Source organism: Amphiprion ocellaris, chromosome 9 (genome assembly GCF_022539595.1).
Source record: "Amphiprion ocellaris isolate individual 3 ecotype Okinawa chromosome 9, ASM2253959v1, whole genome shotgun sequence".
NCBI classification, from domain to species: Eukaryota; Metazoa; Chordata; class Actinopteri; family Pomacentridae; genus Amphiprion; species Amphiprion ocellaris.
In genome coordinates this window covers 12,014,960-12,036,006 of record NC_072774.1, presented here as the reverse complement: position 1 = coordinate 12,036,006, position 21,047 = coordinate 12,014,960, and the positions used below count along the sequence as shown (strand labels likewise).

Below are 21,047 nucleotides of genomic sequence, written 5' to 3'. Positions count from 1 at the left end.
CAAACTTTCCCTTTTATTTCAAAAACACGTCAGCGAAAAGTATTTCTGAAAGCATTTGAGGCGAGAAATAATCTGCAGCAGCTGAATCTGTCCTCGTTTTAGGTCACTGACGCCTAGTTTAGAAGTTTGAAGACAGTTTCACGATGCGTGGAATCTCCGCACGCGGCATCCAATTTGCATAAAGTAGAAGTCCAGTCTACTTTATGCAAATGAGCTGCAGCCCTCTCCAGTTCAACACACCGGATCAGCGGGAAACGCAACCGGACCAGCATGCCACATGCAGCGCATTTCCAGCTGCGATCCGGTGCGTTTACCTGGAGAAGGCTGCAACTCATTTGCATAAAGTAGACTGGACTCGGCTGTGAGGAGATTAGGTTGGGGGTAAAAAAAAATCGGATAAATCGTGAATCGGGATTTTTTGTGAAAAAATCGGAGATTTATTTTTTTTAGGCCATATCGCCCAGCCCTACCTTTAATACAATTTAAACGGATGATTTCTATAAAACGTCACTGCTTTACCATCATGAATGAATGGGGAAAATAACTACAGAGGCCAAAATGTGTCTTTATACCAGACTATAAACATGTATTATTCTGCTGTAACGTTTTACTGTGGAGGTCTGACGAACTTGTGGAGCCTAAAGTGGACATCTGAGTAACTGCAGTTGTCGGGCTTTTAACGTTGGCTTCACTTTTCAGGCTAATAGGAAAAACTTCAACTGGATGAATCTATTTTCATATATTTTTTAAAGCCAAAATGCACAAAAAACTCTGGCTTTTGTATCGCAAACATTTTCTGTTTTTCTTTGTCTTTTATGTAAATGGTCTGCACTTATATAGGTCCTTTCTACATTAGTAGTGCTCAAAGCGTTTTACAATGTGTTTCTCCCATTCACAAACACATTCACACACCAATGGCGACAGAGCTTCCATGCCATCGGGAGCAACCTGGGATTCAGTGCTTTGCCCAAGGACACTTTGGCACGTGGAGAGGACGAGGATCAGTGGTCAACCCACTCTACCACCTGAGCCACAGAAGTGATATGCATAAAAAGCAAAAAGAATAATTCCACCACAATCCACTGCAGAATTTGACCCAAATCTTTTCAAAATGAAGACACACAGAAAGACAAGCGAGGAGTTTGTTGCATGTTTTAGAACTTTTCATTTCTCTCCATGGCGTGGTGTACAATCACATCTTTACAGTACATTCTCATCTCTGCTCCTCGCCCATCTCTCTCTCCCCCATCAGTCTTCCCCTCCCTCCCTAAATAAATAGTACACCTTTTCGATGTCCGAGCGGCCGTGCACAGCAGGCCAACGAGCTTCTGATGCCACTGTTTCCAAAGAGAGAGAGCGAGCAGCCGAATGGGAGGAGCAAAGAGAGGAAGAGTGGGGTCGAGTGATGGGAAGAAAAACAAAGCACAGATGGGTGTTTTCACATCATTCAAGGCCAGAGTTAAGTGGACGGAGAGGACAGGCTGGAAACAAATACAGACAACAAAATCATAGAAAATGAAAAAGCAAGTGAATAAAAAGAAGACGAGTGAGTCTGATTAATCTTACAAACAAAGAAAATGAAAAACAACAACAAAAAAACAATACTGCAAAACGGAGATTCCCTTTTTCTTCACCAAAGTCCGCATTGGTCCTTTTGTTTTTGAAATGGCTGACCCAGATGGACAAAAAAGTAGCTGACATTTAGATCAATCTATGCTAAATCCTGAATGGTTAGAGAAGAGTGAGCAGCCAAAGAGAACTCTTCAAAAACTAATCTGAAAATGTAACAGCGATGACTCCTTGTGAACATCCAAAATGTTCTCTGCTTGTTTTTTTCACTGCCTCTATACACATTCACACACACGATTCATTATTATTATTAATTATTATTATATACTACTCTGTTTGAAACATTCAAAAGAATCACTACTGTCATTTTGCTGTGACCAGTAATCGTGGAGCTCCAGTTGGTCCGAACCGCAACAGCAAATCTGAAACCACATGACGTCTCCAGAGCAGGACAGGACTTCAGGTATTAATAAATACTGTAACGGTCTGAGAACGCACTGCTGTGGACAAAACATAAAAACCAACAGGACTGGGAGAAGTGGGAGTGTGTTTAGGTCTCAGATGTATAACTTGCATGTAAAAATTAGGGTGAAAACTAAAGTGTCTGTTGTTGAAACGCTCCACACTAAACAACTAACTCCAGAGAGGCGTTCTGCTGCCTCCTTCTGGCATTTGCTCCTGACTGCAGCCATCTTTTTCCTTCAGCAGGCGTTTACTATAGGCAAAGGTGTCCAGCTGTTCCCATGACCTTCCAGAATCACCTATGAAATGTTGCAGGCCAGAGGAGGAGATCTGTGATAGTCATGAAGTCGTTGAGGAGTAGATGGTCTGAATCGGCCAACCAGTGACCTGTTTCCACACTATATACAGATGATTTGTGGGGTAAATTATTGCTGTGGTCCTGATAGCTTCCAGTCAGTGATGTTGTTGAGGCTAAAGGCGAACATTTCAAGTCAGTCAGGCGAGGAGAGTTTTGGGTAGTTCCGTAGTTCTCCTGCATGTCCCAGTCTACACTGGCTTTTGATTTGGACATAAAGGAGAGAGAACAGACAGCATCCTGATCCAAGTCGACCCCCCAGGTTGTACTCTACCGATCCAGCGGGGGGTGTTGGGAGGTGGGGGCTAGTCGGGGGGGTGTCAACCCGAGGAAGCGGGCCTCAGGCCTCAGTCAGCGACTCTGAGAGGGTGTCGGCAGACGGATCCTGCTGCACCTCTGGGACCACGATGCCCCGATGGAGTTTCTCTAAAGACTGCTTCATCTGGGAGATGGATGGGGAGGTGGGAGGTCAGAGAGAGTCAGAGAAATATATAATGACGACCCAGCAAACTGTGCCAAAGCAGTTTGTGTCATACATGTGCTTTAATGAAGCATCCTGGCTGCAGAGGAACACGTACCTGGTCGAGAAGTGTGACAGAGGACTGTAGGATCTGCTGCCACTTACTGAGCTGAGCCTGATGAAACTGGCGCTGCAGCTGTAAGACCTGAGCCCACTCTCCTGCTGTCTGAGGCAAAGGACTGAAACACAAGGAGGAGGAAGGAGGTGTTGAGTCAATACATGTCAGGATTAATAAAGCATCTATCTACCTACCTACCTACATACCTACCTATCTCTGTAGCAATGAGCCAGTGTTACAGATGTTAATGATTAATTGTTAATCGATTAACCATTTGTACCGCAAACACGTCACAAGCTGCATACAGACACATTACCACAAATAGATGGAAAATGTTCGCAAAGACACACAAAATTTCTACAGAGATAAAAAAGCCACCACAAAGAGATACAAATAAAGACACAGAAAGAGGCACAAAATGATTACAAACTAAAACATTACCATGACGACACACTAAATGACCACAAAAGACTAAATATAAACACAGAGATGAAAAAAATCCTATTTGATGAAAAAAAAGCATCACAAAGAGCCACAATATAACCACAAAGAGGTACTAAATGACCACAAAGAGACTAAAAAAAGGCCACAGAGACACAATATGACCACAAAGAGATGCAAAATTAAAATAAAAAAAAGACAAAAAAGAATCAGACTAAAACTTAATCCGAAGAGACGCTAAATGACCAAGAGAAGAGTAATAATTATCACAAAGAGAATAAAGATAACCACAAAGACATGAAAAAAAGACCACAAAGAAACGCAAAGACCACAGACACGAGGAAAGACATAGAAACATAGACATCGAAACTAAATACAACAACAACAAAATGACAACACCCTCGAAAAAAGACTACAAAAAGACACACAACAACCACAAAGATCATGCAGAGATGTAAAACCACAACAAAGAAACCAAAAATTATCACAAAGACACAAAAAATGACAAAGAAAGTAAGAAAAGACTTGTTGCAGTATACATTAACTCCAAGCTCTGAGGGATATTTCAAACCTCAGATCTCCCAAGAGAGACTTAGACCAAACACCAATTAGCACCACAATTCTGCTTACCGACAGGAACGGAAACAACAGCCTGTGTTTGTGTGGAAAACAGAGGAGAGTGTTTACCTGTCAGCAACGGAGTAGGAGTGCCACGTCTCCAGTGTATGAGCAGCTCTCTCCAGAGCGTACAGCTTGTAGAACAGCAGCATGTTGAGCGCCACCAGCACCGCGAGACTGACAGGAACAGACGGAGACGAGAGCTGTCACTTTCACCGACTCGCAGGGAAACAGTGGAAAATGCTTCAAAACGTCACAAACAGCAAAACTCACGGAACAAAATGAGAAATAATTCAGGGTTTGTTACAGGAAAAATCTACCGTTGGCTCCTGTTGTACAGAAAGACTTTTTTAAAAACACATTTCTGGCACAAACACTCATTTCTCCACTGGTGGAGGCCTCAATAACCCAGAATGCAATGCAGCCACTTTACAGGCTGTGTGCTGAGTGAAGAGAACAGCTTTTTCATGATTGGAAAATGTTTTACTGACAAAATGTTTTAAGTATTGTCTTCCGTATCCCGCCTGAAATCTCCATTTTTGGGGTTCTGGAGAAAGTAGAGAATGTAACTGATCAATATTGTACTCGCACTAGTCAGACATGCAAATTTGAACAATATAAAAGCAAAATGGTTAATCAATGAAAGCTCTTCTGTAAAAATACACATGAGAATGAGTAAATGATTTTAACCCTGTAAAGCCCACTGTTGCAGAAATACAAGTTTTGTTTTTTTTAATATTATTTTCTTTTTATATATATATATATATATATATATATATATACATTTAGAGATGAAAGTGTCTGTTGGCAAAAAACCCTGAAAATTTTTTTCTAAGCAACTTTGCCAAGTGAGCGCCGAAGGTGCTCCAAGAGGCTGCCGAAGGCAGCCTTATGCGAGTGCTGAATAATAAATTATAATAGTGTCATTGTTACAATTAAATTAACATAGCATTATAGTCTTTATTAACAATAATATATATAAAAAATTAAAATGACCACGCAATATTCAATGAAGATAAAAATTTAAAAATGACCAAACAATATAGATCTTCAATGGAGTCTATCTTATCAAAAGCATGCACAAATGATATCTATTCACTCAAAAAAAAAGAAAAAATTGAGGTCTATCTATTTTTGTAAAATAAAAAAAGTTCCTAGTTTGTCTAATTTCCTGATATATTCAGACAAGAAATCGTCGTTCGTATCTTTCTTTTCTAAAACATGCACAAATAATATTCATTCAAAAAAAAAAAACTGAAAAAAATATTCTAAGTCCTGACCTGAAAAAAATTTCGGCAGAACTTCCCCTAAGGGCCAAGCCCAGAATTTCATAACCCCCTTCCCTCATTGAAAGAATAGCACAAAACTGTGAAAATGTTAATAAAAATGCGGAAACAGTCCTGTTAACATGTTCAGTAATGTAAACTATTCAGTAGTTTAGTACCCCATATTTCATATATTAATCATTTCATACTCTAGTCTAGATGTGTCACTAATCTATTATAAGGATTATATTATAATATCATTAAGACAGGAACCTTAAGACACAGTAAACTATCAATATATTGATATCTATTTTTGTAAAATTTAAAAAAACGTACCTGGTTTGTCTAATTTCCTGATATATTCAGACAAGAAATCGCCGTTCGTATCTTTCTCTTCTAACCACGACCACCGGAACGCGTTCTTGACTGTCGCGTCTATAGCACGCACGTCAGCGTGCCTGTCTACCTGCTTAAACATTGTCCTGACAGGTACGGGTCATTACATTTACACAAAAGCAAAGGTCGTCTATTCAATGAGCGCTATTCAATGATTAATCTCTCCTTTGTACTCAAAACTGGCGCTATTCAGTGCATCCGCTCTCGCAAATTCTCGCAGCAATGTATTCAGCATTAGATTGGAATCGCGTCAATGAACGAGATTCAAAATGGCTGCCTCCGTACAGGAATATAAACAACAAACAACGCATTAGCGATAAGAATAAGATTTTCAAAAAGAATACTATCAATCAAATTCTGATTTTCACTGAAAACTTCGATCAATTTTCCCAGATTCCCGGAAATGAACCCACAAAATTTGAAATCCCGGATTTCCGGGAAAACCCGGAAAACTTTCATCTCTGATATACATTAGTTTTTTTCTCATTTCCTTTTATATTTATATATTATTATTATTATTTTTATATTTTTTGGTTTTATTTATTATTTTTGCTCATTTTTTTCTATATTTGGGTCTTACAGGTTAATAAAGTATTTATTGAGAAAGTTACTTTGGTTCGACAGAAGAAAAAAAATATTTCTAAATGTACATTGGAATTTCATAATTTTATTTTGTGTTCTTTAACTTTTATTTTAAATTAAATATAGTTCTTTAAAATTTTGTTCTATAATCATGTTCTTTGGTTATATTTTCTTTAAAATCAATTTCTGTATTAGTCATTACCAAGCTAATTATTTTAAATCTTTATATCTGAAGAGAGGAAAATCTATTTTTAAAAAAAAAATTTTTGATAATAATAGATTTAATAATAAACAGCGTTGAGGTGATCAGCATGAATGCACACGTCACTCACACATACAGGTTTTTTAAAAAATTGTATACCACTTGCTGTTTTCTTTACAAACTCTACACAACAGAGTAAATTCTTAACAATTCTGTTGGAATTTTAGCATAGTCATTAAATAACTGTAGCACCTTTTAAAATACATTAAAAAGCCTTATAATAAATCAATGCATGCAATAAATCATGTGACCAAAAACATTTTTTAGTCACTGTTATTTTTTTTTGTGTAATCCAAACTAAATGATCACTCAACAGTAAAAACAGCATCTATTACAACCTAAAGAAGAAAATGCAGTATGTCTTCACCAAGAACCACAAAAAACAGCCCCACTGTGGTCTAGTATTGATGAAGCTGCACATTCATGGAGTCGATGTGTGATGGCTGGAAGCTACAAAAACCATAGCAAATGTCTCAATGTTTCTGCCAAACAAATAGGAAACAAGTCTGTGATGAATTCCAATGTCACATTCAGTCTAAAAGCACTTTAAGAAAGGCAAACGGTGGATTTTTCCTGTAAGAATATATCCATTTTTACAGCCAGTGGTGTGAAATCAAAGGCTCTCATACGAACCTGATACAGATCCTATGCACAAGAAGTATTGCAGAGCGGAGGGGGGAAAAGAGAGATAGCAAGAAAAGGCATTGAGAAGCTGTTAGTATGCAGAAGATCGATATCCAGAGAGTCTGAATGAGGAGGACACATTCAGAGGTGGATAGAACAGAGACAGCAGAAAGCTAATGTCATCAGAAACATACAATCAAACCAGGGATTTGATCATGGCATCGGGAAGGACGCACTGTATTACTGAGGAAGAGGGTTAAATGCAAGGACACATGCTCCTATGCTACTTTTTAACTAATTTTAGTACTTCAAGAATGACAGTGTTTTAACAGAAGTCATATTTCCTGTATGTTGCTTCACTCTCTGCGGTTACCAACAGCTTTTTCCTACTCTCATAATCTACTTTCATGGTGACAAAACAAGAGATAAGGCTGCAGATACAAGTGTTTTTACTGACCAGAGTATCAGTGCACAAAGACTTTTGATGGGGATGGTACTAAATTTAAACCAGGTACGGTTTCTGATTTTGATTTATAGGCACAATCTCAGACTCAAGTTTTTGATCCCACCTCAGAGTCGAGCATACATTTCTATTGTTTTGTGTCTTATGTCTTTCTTTGCCTTGTTTATGTCATCTTGTATCTCGCTGTGGTACTTCTGTCATTTTTCATCTCCTGTCATTTTGTGTCATGTTTTTGTTGTTTGGAGTTGCTTTGTGGCTCAATTTTGTAGCCCGTTTTGATCATTTTGTGTCTTGTTTTTGTCATTTTGAGCCTTGTTTTGGTCGTTTTATGTTTCGTGAGGAGACTTCTGTCTCTTTGTGGTCATTTTGCCCCATCTTTGTTATTTAATTGTCTCATTTTTCTTGTTTTGTGTGTCTTAAGGGCAGTTTTGTCTCTTGGTGGTCATTTATTTCTCTCCCTTCTGTCATTTTCTGTCTTGTTTCTCTGTTTTGTGTCTCCTCTCCATTATTTTGTGTCTCTTTGTGACACTTTTATCTTGTTGTGGTTGTTTCATCTCTATAGTACAGACATTTAACTAAACAGCAGTGAGACAAGTGAAGGTGGAAAGATGTGTAAAGAGCTGATCTTTAGACTTCTGATTACATACTGAAATGTACAAACACATTATAGCTGTTTTATGGCTTCTTTATACCTTGTATTGACACTCAAAACATTTTTGTTTTTTAATGGATGAATAAATACCTGTAATATTTCATCACTTTTCCTGATGTTTGAGGTTTTTGCTCTGGCATTGTAATAAAGTTGTAATTCTGGTACTGCAACAGTAGTAGTCCAGTACAGATAATATAAGAAAACATCTCATGTCCTGTCTGAGTAACTCATTTATACAAATAGTGTGAAGAAAAAAAAAAAAACATAAAACATGCTGCAAAGACGGGCTAAGCAGAAGCTCAAAGGAGGGAAAGTCTGCAGTTATTAAAGGATAAATTAAAAGGAGCTTACATGAAGCTGACGATGAGGAGGATGGTGGAAATACTGTTGTGTCCTCCACTGCGTGAACGTTCTCCCAGCTTCATATACTGAGCACCTGAAACAGGACAGACACTTATAAATACACTTTATATTACCAAATTGTAAAAACATCACCTCAATGAGTTCCCCTGTCTTTCTGTGCCTTTGATTTTGTCTGGAAGTTGCTGTCAGAATCTTTTTACTTCCCTTTAAAGGTTTTAATTGGAGTTTCTGACATCTTCTAGTACTAGGAAACAATGCTGTTTTTCCAAAGTCCTAACCAACTATTCCACTGATCTGTAATGTGCAAAGACACTCAGCGATTCTCCAGGAAAGGCAGGTAAACAGACGACCACAAGGGATGAGTGAACATGTATATAAACAAGTGATACTGCTCTTACAGGAACACAATGCTGTAACTCCTCTTAGAGCCACTAGAGGGCAGAGCTACACAGAAGAAGGATTCAGGCTTGAGGATGAAATTCCAACAACTTACCGGCTTCTCTTCGGTCCCGGTCCTCTCCGACTCCTCTGTCGCCTCGGTCTCCGGAGCCGAGACCTCCTCCCTCCCTCTCCCTCTCCCTCTCCCCCTGCCGCCGTGAGCAGGTTCGTTTTCTGCGGCGCAAAGCCGGAGGCGTCTTGGCGGCGTCGGCGCCCACCGCTTCCCCTGTGGTCACCACGGAAACCTCCGACTGCAGCAGCGTCTCCAGCTTGCACACCTCACTCTCTGTACGCAAATAAATAGAGGACATTAAATACACAAAACGCTAGAAGGCAAATGCATAACTATTACTAAATGGTTACCATACTTTTGTTTCTGCCAACCAAAATAAATATTGTGTCATTAGCACTTCAGCAAAAAATATATTTGGTAATCTCTGATCCTCAAAACCTCCCAGTAGGTTTCATGTATCAGTTAGAAACTTTAAAAATCGAAAGAATTGTTAAATTGTCAATTTTCTATTTAAAGCAATATTTGACATGTGGTTTTTTCTGTCCTTTTCAAAAATGACCAGATCTAAACCATTTGTAACAGATTCTGGAAATGAAACTAAAATTTCATCGCTCCTCTGTGCAACTGATTCTTCAGAACTGACTAAGCTGTGACCAACAACTCAGAGTTTTCAGATGAACGGCAGGCAGTGTTTCCACAGAGCAGAGAGGAGACAAGAGAAAATGAAAGGAAAATATAGAATACCGGAGCAATAAAATAAATGCAGCACGGCTCTGAAACGGCACACAGAGGGGCAAAAGAGTAGTGTGAAAATGCAGTTGGTCGAGAAACTGTGGAAAAAATCTGGAATCAACATGTCTACAACCTAGTATTCATCATTTATACTTAAGTTTTTTTTATTTCTACTTGCACACAGCTTCCAGTTCAGTTGAAAACTCTCAGAATTTTCACTATGTGACTGTTTGCTGCTGAGTCAGTCATGGCTTTTTAGTTGTAAAGCAGGGTGCAGAATTTTATTTATTAATCTTTTTAGAATCTGGTTTCTGCAAACGGTTTATTTTTGGCAACATTTTAACTGAATTATGTCAAATCAAATGACAGCAAAACAGCATGTCACAAATGAGCAGTCAAAAAGCTGAAAATCCTTTCTGTTCTTTATAATTCCTGGCAATTTTTCAAACAGACAAGTCTTTTAAACATGGCTGCAAGGTTTTGGCTTTCAGAGGGTTAATGTGTCGAGAAACCAAATGAACCGTCTCTTATCTTCTGTTTATGTTAAAACTGAAAGCACAAGTGGCTCATGCAAACACTGTTAATACAAATAAGCGATAACTGCAAACGTATTAAAGCCAGAAGGCACAAATGTTCAACGTTCTGCGATGTGAAACATGAAACGGTGTTTGGTTTTTACACCAAGTGTGTAATATACAAATCGGCCCAGCTGGATCAGTTCAGTTTCTGTGCAGACACACTGGAGGCATGTGACTCACCCATGTGCCTGTAGTACTCCTCAATGCCGCTCCAGGTGTTCTTTTCAATCAGTGCTTTCACCAGACTCCACGGCTGCTTCCGATAGCAGATGTCTGAGGAAACTCTGGGCAGATGAAGAGTAAACATGCGCTGTTCAAAACGTGTGCAGACATTCAGACTTTTTCCCCCAATTTCTAATAATGAAAAGTTAGTCTGAGGGGTAGATACATACATTTTCCTGCATAAAACACACTTCAAGGAGTGTTTCTGCAACCAACAACAAAATTAAACTTCCTCACTTATCCCTTGTTTTAAATTCAGAGTAATAGTAGAAGAAAGGCTCCAAAAAAAGACAAGGAGTGAGAGATTTACAACCCTTACTTTAATGAAGCATGTCTTGTGGCCTCATTGCATAATAGTGAATTGAAACTACTGTCAGTGCAGAAATTTGTGAGTGTATGCCTCTTTTTTTATTTTCCTCTGTGACCATTGAACTTTGCTGCAAAATGCTAAGAAAAGCTCTTTCACCCGGAGATGCTGGTGTTAAGCCTCAGCAAGGATATTTCAACCCCACTGTGCTGCTATAGTGAAGTGTCATCAAGTCAATACATTATGTATGGCCTTTAAGATCTGCAAAGGTGAGGAAGAATAAAAGCATAAAAAAGAACAGAAATGAAAGAGTTTATATACATGTATAAAATATGAGTAGATCCTATTCACTTCATGCTCATCTGGCATTGCTGGATTTGTGTAACCCATGCTGCAGCAGTTTATCCTGACTGTGCTTAGTATACATCATTAGTGGAAGTTGTGTTCTCTTCTTGGTCATTTATGTTGTCAAGGATTATTATCAGAAACAGCACTGACAGTTGTTTCATGGGGTACAATCAGACAGTTCAGACATTTTGACACAGTTTAGGAGATTCAGAACATTGCAGATGGTGCTTTACTCTGAAAAGTTACAGGTGTGGCAGGAGCAGTGGGAGCAGAGCATCATTGCACAAGGACTTCGGTGAAGATGGCAGTAAAATTTAAATCAGACACTTCATTTTGGTCTATAGGCACAGCCTCAGAACTTTTTGATTGCAACTTAGTCAAACATAGATAACAAGTGCTTTAACCCTATGAACCCTGGGCCTGGAAAGTCAGTGATCATAGAAAAGAAAAAAAGATTCAATGCCTTTGATTATTTATTTTCTAAAGTAAAAAAGAAAAAAAAGAATCAATATGCACATTTTCAAAGTGCACAGGTGTTACCAGCACAGGAAAAAAAGTGTAACATAAATAGTTCATGATTTACATTTTACAGCCTCTAAAACTTTCTGACACTTGTCTGCACATCAAATGTAAAATACCTTTCACCATGCTGAATGTATCCTTCTAAACTGGCTTTATTTTTCAGCCATGCTACAGTTATTTTATTGATCCAGTACGTTTTATTTTCCTCTCAGTCTCTCTTGTCATCTCCTCTCTGCTCTGTGGAAACACTGGCTGATAAATGGTGTCACTGTTGGTGATTTTTTTTTTTTTTTTTTAAAGAAAATGTGCCTTTCAGACTCACCGGCAAGTCTTGAGGTTAAGAGGTTAATGTTTATTATTTAAATGAATTGGGTATTAGTATAATAATTACCGTTGTAAGGTCTTAACCTCAACATTTAAATTTGTTAAGGTAAATGTGCAACATTACTTTCATTGTTCTTTTAGAAAGCACTTTGGGTCACGATTTGATTTCAAAAGAATAGTGAGAAGATCTTGTTGTGGTCTGGTCGCTACAGCTTTTAGCATTAGTGGAAACCTTGAGTGTGATGCTTTAGTTCTCCACTGTCTGAAGTCAAGAGAATCCCTCCAAGAGGTAAAAAACCTACCTGAGTCGGCTCTTGTGTTTGTTGATGGAGGTGAGGCAGTATCTGTGGACCGTGTAGAAGTAGTCCTGGTAAGGGATGCCTGAGGTGATGACCTCTGAGTCCACCACGTAGCACTCGCCCCGGGCGCTGCTTTTATGCAACGTCTTCAAATAGAAGGAAAAGTGGCTAATTAATGGCATGCAAACACACTGCTTTACCCTGATTCAACCACAAAACCGTAAACCGAACTGTCTGCTAGTTATGGCTACTTTAGCTGATAATTAACCGCCTCTTGTGGAAATCTTCCATCTTCAGAGGAAATGAAATCAATATAACAGCTAATACAGCTAATTATCATTCAGCAGCGGTGTGCTGTTCTGCTACATCCGTAGAACAAACTGAATTAAATTACCCAGTCACAGCAGGTAAACAGTCAGTAGTCTGACCCAGTGGATGTAGACTTCTGGCCATATGTTTGTACAGCATTTATTAACTATAAGCATTGCTAATTCATCAAAATATTTATTTTTTCATTATATTTAATATTTATCAGTACATCTATCATTAGCTATATCATATTTACATCTTCTAGGTAATTTCACTGTTTTCACACGTATCTTTTTTTAACCTAAAAAATCCAAAGAAATGCGCATGGTTTCATGTAAAATAAAGGCTACAAAACATTTTTTAATTACTGAAAATTACTGTATTTTTATGAGGAAGAATACTACACTTTTTGGCAATCTAGCTGTTGAAATATAATAAATGTACTTCTTTTTGTATTTTTGACACTGTATAATACAAAACAACAGGTTACTTGTCCACGTTATATTCCACATTACAAGTTGATAAAGTCTATTCTATTCTGTTTTTAGAAATCAACTGAATATGTGCAGCTGGTATGCTCCCAGTCTGTTCTTATCATTCCAATAGAAAATAACCAGGTTCAAATAATTGAATACTAGCTTTTTTTATTTTAATCTAGACTTTATTTAGTCTAATAAGTCTGAAACTAGTGCACTGTGGAAAATTTTGTGCATCTATGGATCAGAAGGTGCAGATTTTCTTCCCCTGCGACCAACTGAATAATTAAGGACTCAACACGATTCAGTCCACCAAGGTTTTCTTTAGTTGACTAAATTGCACAAACAGTAACATCTATATAGTGCAGCTAATTGTCAGATATTTAGCAGTCTTCAGTTTGGAGCTGAAATCTACACCTGAATCTCCACTGGGCTCAGAATTGAAACCAATACAACGCAAACCCTTGATGGACCTCTGCAGAATTAAACTTCCACTCCAGTTAATTTTAAATTAACACAGAGTTTGTGTGGGAGTTGGTGTGCCAAAGAGCCAAAGAATGGAAGTATAAAAGGCCAGTGTTTGTCCAGGACTGACCTGTGTCTCCACCACAGGGGCGGTCTTGGGGCCGAGGGGGTTGTTGAGGGCGATGGTATAGCTGAGCACACGGCTGGTGTTCCCACTGCTGCTGTCTGGCTGCCATTCACCCACCGACAGGTCTGAGAAAAGAGACGAGGAGGACGAGAACACAAGGTCCCGAGAGATTTGGTGAAAATGAGAGAAAAGGGACACGAGGGGTTGAGAATGAATGAATGAAAAGGAGAGAGATTCAGAAAGAGTGAGGAGAGAGAGAGAAAAGAGTGTCCATGCTCGCTCAAAAAGAAGAACGAAATGCCCCAATTAGAGCTACACAATGTTCCCGAGCGGGCCGGCAGTCAAACCTCACTGCTTCAACTTCTGTTTTAAACTACAGTCCAAAATACACACTGCAATCTATCAAAAGAAAAACTGTTGTACAGTAGAAAGGAAAGGGGAACCACTGATGAAGAGCACAGTGTAAACAACTAGCTTGGCACCATCATTAGCGAGACAACACAGTGAGCTGCAGCATGTTTCTGAGAGCTGAAATTTGGATTTATCACTCCACTGAGAGACACAGCAGCTTAAAGCAAGAGAACCAGTTTACAAAAGATCCCAAAACATATTCCCACACTGTTGTTGTGGGTGTATTTTTGCCCTGTGTAATATATGGGTCATTCCATCTCAAATCATTAAAAAAAAAAAAAATAGCTCAACCATCTCAGTTAGGCATGAAAAGTTTACAGCATAAAACATGGATATTTATAAAGATATCTGTGAAATTATAGCTTGATATATCAAAGACTTTCTGAGATGACATTAAAAAAATACTGCCACTTTCAGTTTTTGCATTGAAAATTGAGACAGTTTGAACAACATCATCTCAGGAACTATTAAAGATTAAAGCCTGTCAGTGTATTTTACTATCGTGACATTGATTCAAAATCTGCAATATCAGACAAGTAAATTATGGGTGAGTTGAAATATAAAAAAATTAAATCCGTCATGGAAACTCCATCTCTGAGCGCATTAACAAAAAAATTGATAATGCAGAAGTGAACTACAGAATATATATAATATACTTGTACATAAATAATGAAAAAATTGTATTTTTTGTTGAACTTTGATAACTGACAGATGATTTATTGAGCAGGTATGACCACAAGTTGTGCCACAAAAAGTACAATATTGGGAGATACTCTAATCCAAGTAGAACACACTTCTGCACTTTTAGAATTGTTCTTAAAAGTATGACCCAGAAATTGTGGAATAATCAGAGATTATTTGATCTACTTGTCCAATATTGCAGATTCGGAATCAATGACAGGATGAGGAAAAAGAAAGTGAAAATTTCAGGCTTTTATCTTTATTAGTTCCTCAGATATTGTTGTTCAAACAGCTGCAAATTTCAGTTTGTGAAAACAACCTGCTGAAAGGTGTTCGATGGGCAACTTTTAAAAACAATCATCTCGGAAAGTATTTCATATATCAAGCTAAAATTTCACAGATGCCATTTTAAATATCCACATTTCATGCTATGAAAAGCAGAAACTGTTTTATTTTTTAAAAAACTGGTGATTAGAGATGGAATGAGTCACAAATAAACCCAAAAAAATGCCACAGAAACCATGAGATCACACAAAGAGAATAGAGTGATTTTGTCAGCTGACAGCAGCCTGTCCAGTCCAGTGAGCAGCAGACCAACAACAAACTGAGCCACAACTGTCAACTTCCCAACCGGAAAAACTTGCTCTCTGGTGCTGAGGGCTATGCAACAAGTTAATACAAGTTCTGTGGAGGCTGATGAAATTAACTCTGGGTGACGTGGGAATGCCACACCACCACAGCGAGTGAAAGAAGAGATGTCTCAAACTAAAAGTGTCTTCACATTTTATTGTGATAAACGAATTGTACAAACCCAGAGAAAATGTGTGTTTTCACATACATTATGTGTACACTGCATACAAAGGCTGTTCATGATGGTCCTACAGGTGTGTTTTACCTACCCGTGAAGTGTCGCTGGGAGAAGAGATGCTGGATGAAGTGTGTGTCGGCAGAAAAAAGTAGGTCGTGCAGCTTGTCGACACTCATTCGGACAGCAGTGTTGATGTGAAGACGGCCGCTGAGGTTGGCGCAGAAAGATTCCACTTCACCTGCAGAGCAAAAGAAAAGAGATTTACTCTCCTTTCACTTTTATTCTGGCTTGTTTTTCTTGTGTTCTCTGTATTCTGCAGTTGTGATGGACCAGTTATTACTCTTTGTTGCTGAGGTGTAAAATTCAAATGCAATTTAACATGAAACACCTGCTCCCCAAAACCCAGCAGTGAGTTTGAAAGTTATGCTTTCTTCAAAAAATTACCAAAACGACACCATTTATCAGCCAGAAACTGTAATCTAAGCTTGAAATGGTGACATTTTATCCACATCACTTCTGCATTGTCTCATAAAAAGTTCGCAGTTTGCATCAGATCCTGTAAAAAAAATAAAATAAAATAAAATTCTGCGCTTCTTGGTGCAACATTAAAGCCACAACTGACTTAACTGTGACCAACAGTGAAATTCAGAGGTTTTCAGGTGAACTGAAGATGTTTTTCACAGAGCAGAGAGGACGACAAGACAGACTGTGAGGAAATAAAACAAACTGGATAAATAAAATAAATGCAGCATGGCTCAAAAACAGTCTACAGAGGAGCAAGTTGTTGGAAGATACATTCAGCATGGTGAAACATCTTTCTATAGATGATGTGAAGAGTAGAGTGAAAAGGCTTGTAAAGGATGGGAAAAATGGAAATAGTCAACTAACTATAGTATGTGGGGTATTAACAATCACAAAAGACATAAAAAAGCAGAAAGGTGACACAAAACAAAAAGCAAAACAAGATAAAAAAAATGATAAATATGGGACAAAATGGCAACAAATAGGCAAAACTCTCTTAACGACACAGAAAATGACCAAAATATGGCACAAAGTAACAAAAACAAGACACAAAATTACCAAAACGAAGCATGAAATAACAGAAGGGAGAGGAAAAAAATACAAAGACGAGACTAAGTGACCACAAAGAGACAAGACTGTCGCAAAGAGACACAAAATGACAAAAACATGATGACAGAAAGGGGACAAAACTGTCCCAAAGAGACTGATTTCTGTCATTCTAACTGTGTCAGACTACAGAAGACATTTTTGAGTTCTCTCTCCTTCTAGTCACGGTTAATATTCATATAATTTACACTGTGTTGTGCATTAGCCAAACAACACTCACTCTCTTCTTGTGTGTCAGAGGAGTTACTGGGGTCGGTGGGAAGGTCCTCGTCGTTGGTGATGTCCAAAGACGACAGATTTCCCAAACTGGTGGTTGGAGGCGGCAGCATGTGATTGGCCGACTCAGACAGACTGTCCCCACCCTCCTCCAGATTCTGGTGCACAGGGGGCAGAAAAGGACAGTTAGCAGGAGGTATTCAGGGAAATCAGCCCACTGTCATATGACTTGAGAGTGAGGACGCCTCAGCTTGGCCGGAGCAGACATACTGTAGCCGTGTAATTAGTGTGAAACCAGCACACAGTCAACACAGTACTCCATTTATTCACTGCGGCTCCAACTGTCTGAGGCTAAATCAACAGCAGCAGGAGAAACAAGCATCATAGTCGTTTTTGAGCAGAACTAGTCAAACACAGTGTCAATTAGACACTTCTAAACATCCTGGATGTTTCACATCATTATTTTCTATTTAACCCTCTGAACCCCCTAAAATGACACCATTTATTAATCTGAAACTGCAAAAATAGAAAGAATCGTTGGATTTAGTTTTCTAACAGTTCTTGAACTAAGAATCTAGGTGTAAAATTGTGATATTTCATCAAAAACTCTTTCTTTCTACATTTAAAATTTTGCCAAAAAAAGAAAAAAATAAATCACTTGCCTTGACTAACAGTCTCATGACAATAATTTAGGGACTTTTGAGCTGAACTGCCGGCTGTTTTTAAACAGAGCAGAGAGGAGACGAGTGTGGAAACAAATCAAAACTGTAAATAGTTAAATCTATAGTCTGGAGGCACATTTTCCAGTGTAGATAACACATATTTGTAGTTGAAAAATATTAACATGTTGACTCTAGGTGTTTCAGTTACTTGAAAACTAAATCAAAGAAATTGAACTTCGGCCTTTCTTTTTTATGATTTCTGTCATTCTAATTGTGTCATACGGCACAGAAGACATTTGTGAGTTCTCTCCCCTGCAGAGAAAATGAGCCCACAGTGAGGAATAATGTGACAGGAGCAAACAAAACCACCCAGAAACTGCTTGGAGTTCAGAAGGTTGATTTTAGTCAATTGCAAGGATTTGCAAGGATTTGTTTCCTCTTCAATGTGCTTTGAAAAGTTGATATAATGGATTTCTTAACCTCAGATAAAGCACTTTGAATTCTCTGTTTGACAGATGCTATACAAATTACAAATAATTTGCCTTCCTTTCATCATTTACTTTGTGAATCAACAATTATGGCTCCAAATGTGGGTTGTTTTTGAAATGTCAGACCCGTCACTGAAGCTTGATAGCTACAGCCGTTCTTCTGGAGAAATAGTTTAATAAATATCGCTACACATCACACATCAAGTAAGAAAGAGCAGTGCACTTTATTATCTGTAGATCATACCGTGATAAAGAAGTTAAGCTAACAGACCCAGACCCTGCTCTTGCTGTCAGGTGTTGATTTAGGAAAGTTGTTGGAATTAACAGCATTAACAGCATTTGCAGAAATGTTTGTCTCTCTGTTTATCTGGAAGTGAGGTGTAGTTTTGTTTAACAAATACAACAGACCTGGATAGATTATTAAACAAACACAGAATCTACCAGGTCTACCAGTGGAACAGCGATTGAAGAAGTCAGTTTTACAAGTTGTGCTTCAAATGTGTTGTGGAAATGACTTTCAGAAAAGGATTTCTTGATTAAAAGAGAAAAAAAGCATTTTTTCCCCCCAAAAAATGGCATGTAAATAGAAAAGCTTTTTTTAATGTAGAGCTTTTTAAAAGCTGTAAATTTTTCAAAATCATTAAAAACAATTTTAAAAATTAAAAAAAAAGATGTTTTTGTAATGTTTGTGTTTTTAAAATCTAGATTTCTTTATTAATCTAAAGTTTTTTTAAATGTCAGGACTTTAAAATTTTTTTTCTTAATGTCTAGTTTAAATGTAGAGTTTTTAAAATCTTTTTTTTTCAAATGCTGGAAATTCTAAAGAAAGTATATGTTTTTATATTTTTTCGATAGCCACATTTTTCATATTTTTTTTAGATGTCTGAGGCTACACACTCATCTGAACTCTCTGTGGTCACTTGAGGTGAAGTTATTGAGGTCATTGGATCACTGTATGGATCCTACTTCATTCGGTTCATCTCTGCCTTGAACTAACACTAAACTGTCTGCAAACATCAGGTGATGCGATGAAACAAACAGCAGCTGTAGATGAATTACTGAGCAATTTTCTCTGCTCCGTTTGTGCTGAGAGAGTTCATTACAGTGGAAACGTCTGCTCAGATCCTGACAGTCCACTGGTTCGTATTCAGCACTGCAGTATTCTAAGTACATGTGAACGTGAAGCAGGACACTCACAAAGGAGGCAGCAGCAGAGGTCGGGGCTGAGGCGTTTGTAGGGGTGGTGGACGGTAGAGAGCCAGGGGAGCTCGGTTCCAGGGGGTCCGAGCTGAGTCTGCGCCCTGATGACGAAGACTCCTCTGTTGGGAGGCAGGAGGCGGAGGCAGGCGGAGAGGATCCACTGAGGCTGGAGGCTGACGGAGGACTGGTCAGACTGCAGGGCACCGGTGGAGGGGGAGAGCTGCCGGTGGACGGGACCGACACCGAGCTCAGGTCCAGTAGATCTGTGACCGACACCGACTCATCTCCTGGCCTGGAGAACAGAACCACAGGACGGGGAGAGATGCAGAGCGTCGCAGTGTGAGAAAAGAGTCGAGTTCGGAAGTTTAATGCAGTTGTTCCACCTAAAATCATCTGCGGCCTTCTGCTGAACCATCTCTGATCTGCTTTAAACTTTTCTATCATAAACTATAAATATTTAAAATGCTATCTGTGACATTTTAGCCTGAAATATCAAATACTTTTGGAGATGCACATTGAGCCACTTTTGGCAAGTTATTTCACACATTTAAATTTGAGGCTGTTTGAACAATATCTTCGCAACGAATAAATATAAAATCCCTGAAATTTTGTCTGTTATTCCTCATCATGTGATTAATTCAGAATCTGCAATACTGGACAAGTAGATCAAAAATCTCTGATGATGGGTAAGAAAAAAATTGAAGCCATTATGAGAAGTCCCATCTTTGAGCAGCGATATTTCCTGAAGCACATGTAGCTGCATGTCACAATAATACAAAATTAAAGACAAAACATTCACAGATTATTTGATCTACTTGTCCAATATTGCAGATTCTGTCAATGACAATATCAGTGAACAGTAAAAATTTCCAGACTTGTATCTTTAATAGTTTCTGAGATACTGTTGTTCGAACAGACTCAGATTTTATTGAGTGAAAAAAACAGTTTTAAAAGTATTTGATATATGAAGCTAAGATTTCACTTTAAAAAAAAATAAAAATTATATATTCGTATTTTTAGCTATACAAATTACAGAAAAATCAGAGATGGTTGAGCACAAATTGTTCTAAAAACTGGCCCTTCAACTGTTACACTATCTGCCATTAAAAACACAAATTCATGGAAGCAAAACAAACATCTTGGACAGATTTAGACCCACTGAAACCATGTCGACTAAACTAGATTGCTTGTAAGGACAAAAAGAGAGTAAAATGAGTCTGAAAACTTTAAGTATGTGTGGTAGACTCACAGTAGACCGTTCATATGTTCAGCAGTGGGGGAGACGTAGTCGTCGTCTTCACTCGTGAGGCCCAGTTCAGTGCCGTAACATTGGTGTACGATGTGCCACAGCTCTTTGGGGGACAGAGACTGAAAACAAACAACCCCATCCTTCAGCACTTTACTATCATCTAATTATGATCACATCTAGTACGCATTACACAGCAGCTCTTCGTAGACATGCACACAGTTGGTACCTGCTTGTTTGACAACCAGAATATACTGTGTTCACTGTGTCAATGCTGCTAGAGTGGAAATCAATAATGTAAACACTGAAAGAGGCAGCATGTAACTCATCAATAAGACATGACAGAACAATTGCAGGGATATCTAACCAGCTGCCTCATTAGCTGCAGAACACCAAAGAATTTATGTACGCATCATT

The 21,047-nt window shown here is 38.4% G+C and overlaps 1 protein-coding gene across 4 annotated transcripts in view; it reads right to left on the bottom strand.

Annotated features, from left to right (window-relative positions):
- Positions 1-1,138: 1,138 nt before the first annotated feature.
- The window catches only part of gramd1a (GRAM domain containing 1A), a 45,669-nt gene continuing 25,760 nt past the window's right edge, over positions 1,139-21,047 (bottom strand). For 3 of the 4 annotated variants that reach the window (XM_035948304.2, XM_055013695.1, XM_055013696.1), the window contains 12 exons: positions 20,634-20,752; positions 19,382-19,676; positions 17,039-17,192; positions 15,782-15,928; positions 13,794-13,915; positions 12,417-12,559; positions 10,572-10,675; positions 9,124-9,354; positions 8,619-8,703; positions 4,093-4,200; positions 2,965-3,085; positions 1,139-2,828 (listed from right to left, as the gene is read on the bottom strand). In XM_035948304.2, coding sequence (XP_035804197.1) covers positions 2,727-2,828; positions 2,965-3,085; positions 4,093-4,200; positions 8,619-8,703; positions 9,124-9,354; positions 10,572-10,675; positions 12,417-12,559; positions 13,794-13,915; positions 15,782-15,928; positions 17,039-17,192; positions 19,382-19,676; positions 20,634-20,752 — 1,731 coding nt within the window. In that variant the 3' untranslated portion in view covers positions 1,139-2,726. Of the gene's footprint in view, positions 2,829-2,964; positions 3,086-4,092; positions 4,201-6,525; positions 7,174-8,618; positions 8,704-9,123; positions 9,355-10,571; positions 10,676-12,416; positions 12,560-13,793; positions 13,916-15,781; positions 15,929-17,038; positions 17,193-19,381; positions 19,677-20,633; positions 20,753-21,047 lie in introns of those variants that run through there. The other variant, XM_055013694.1, reaches the window with a different exon arrangement.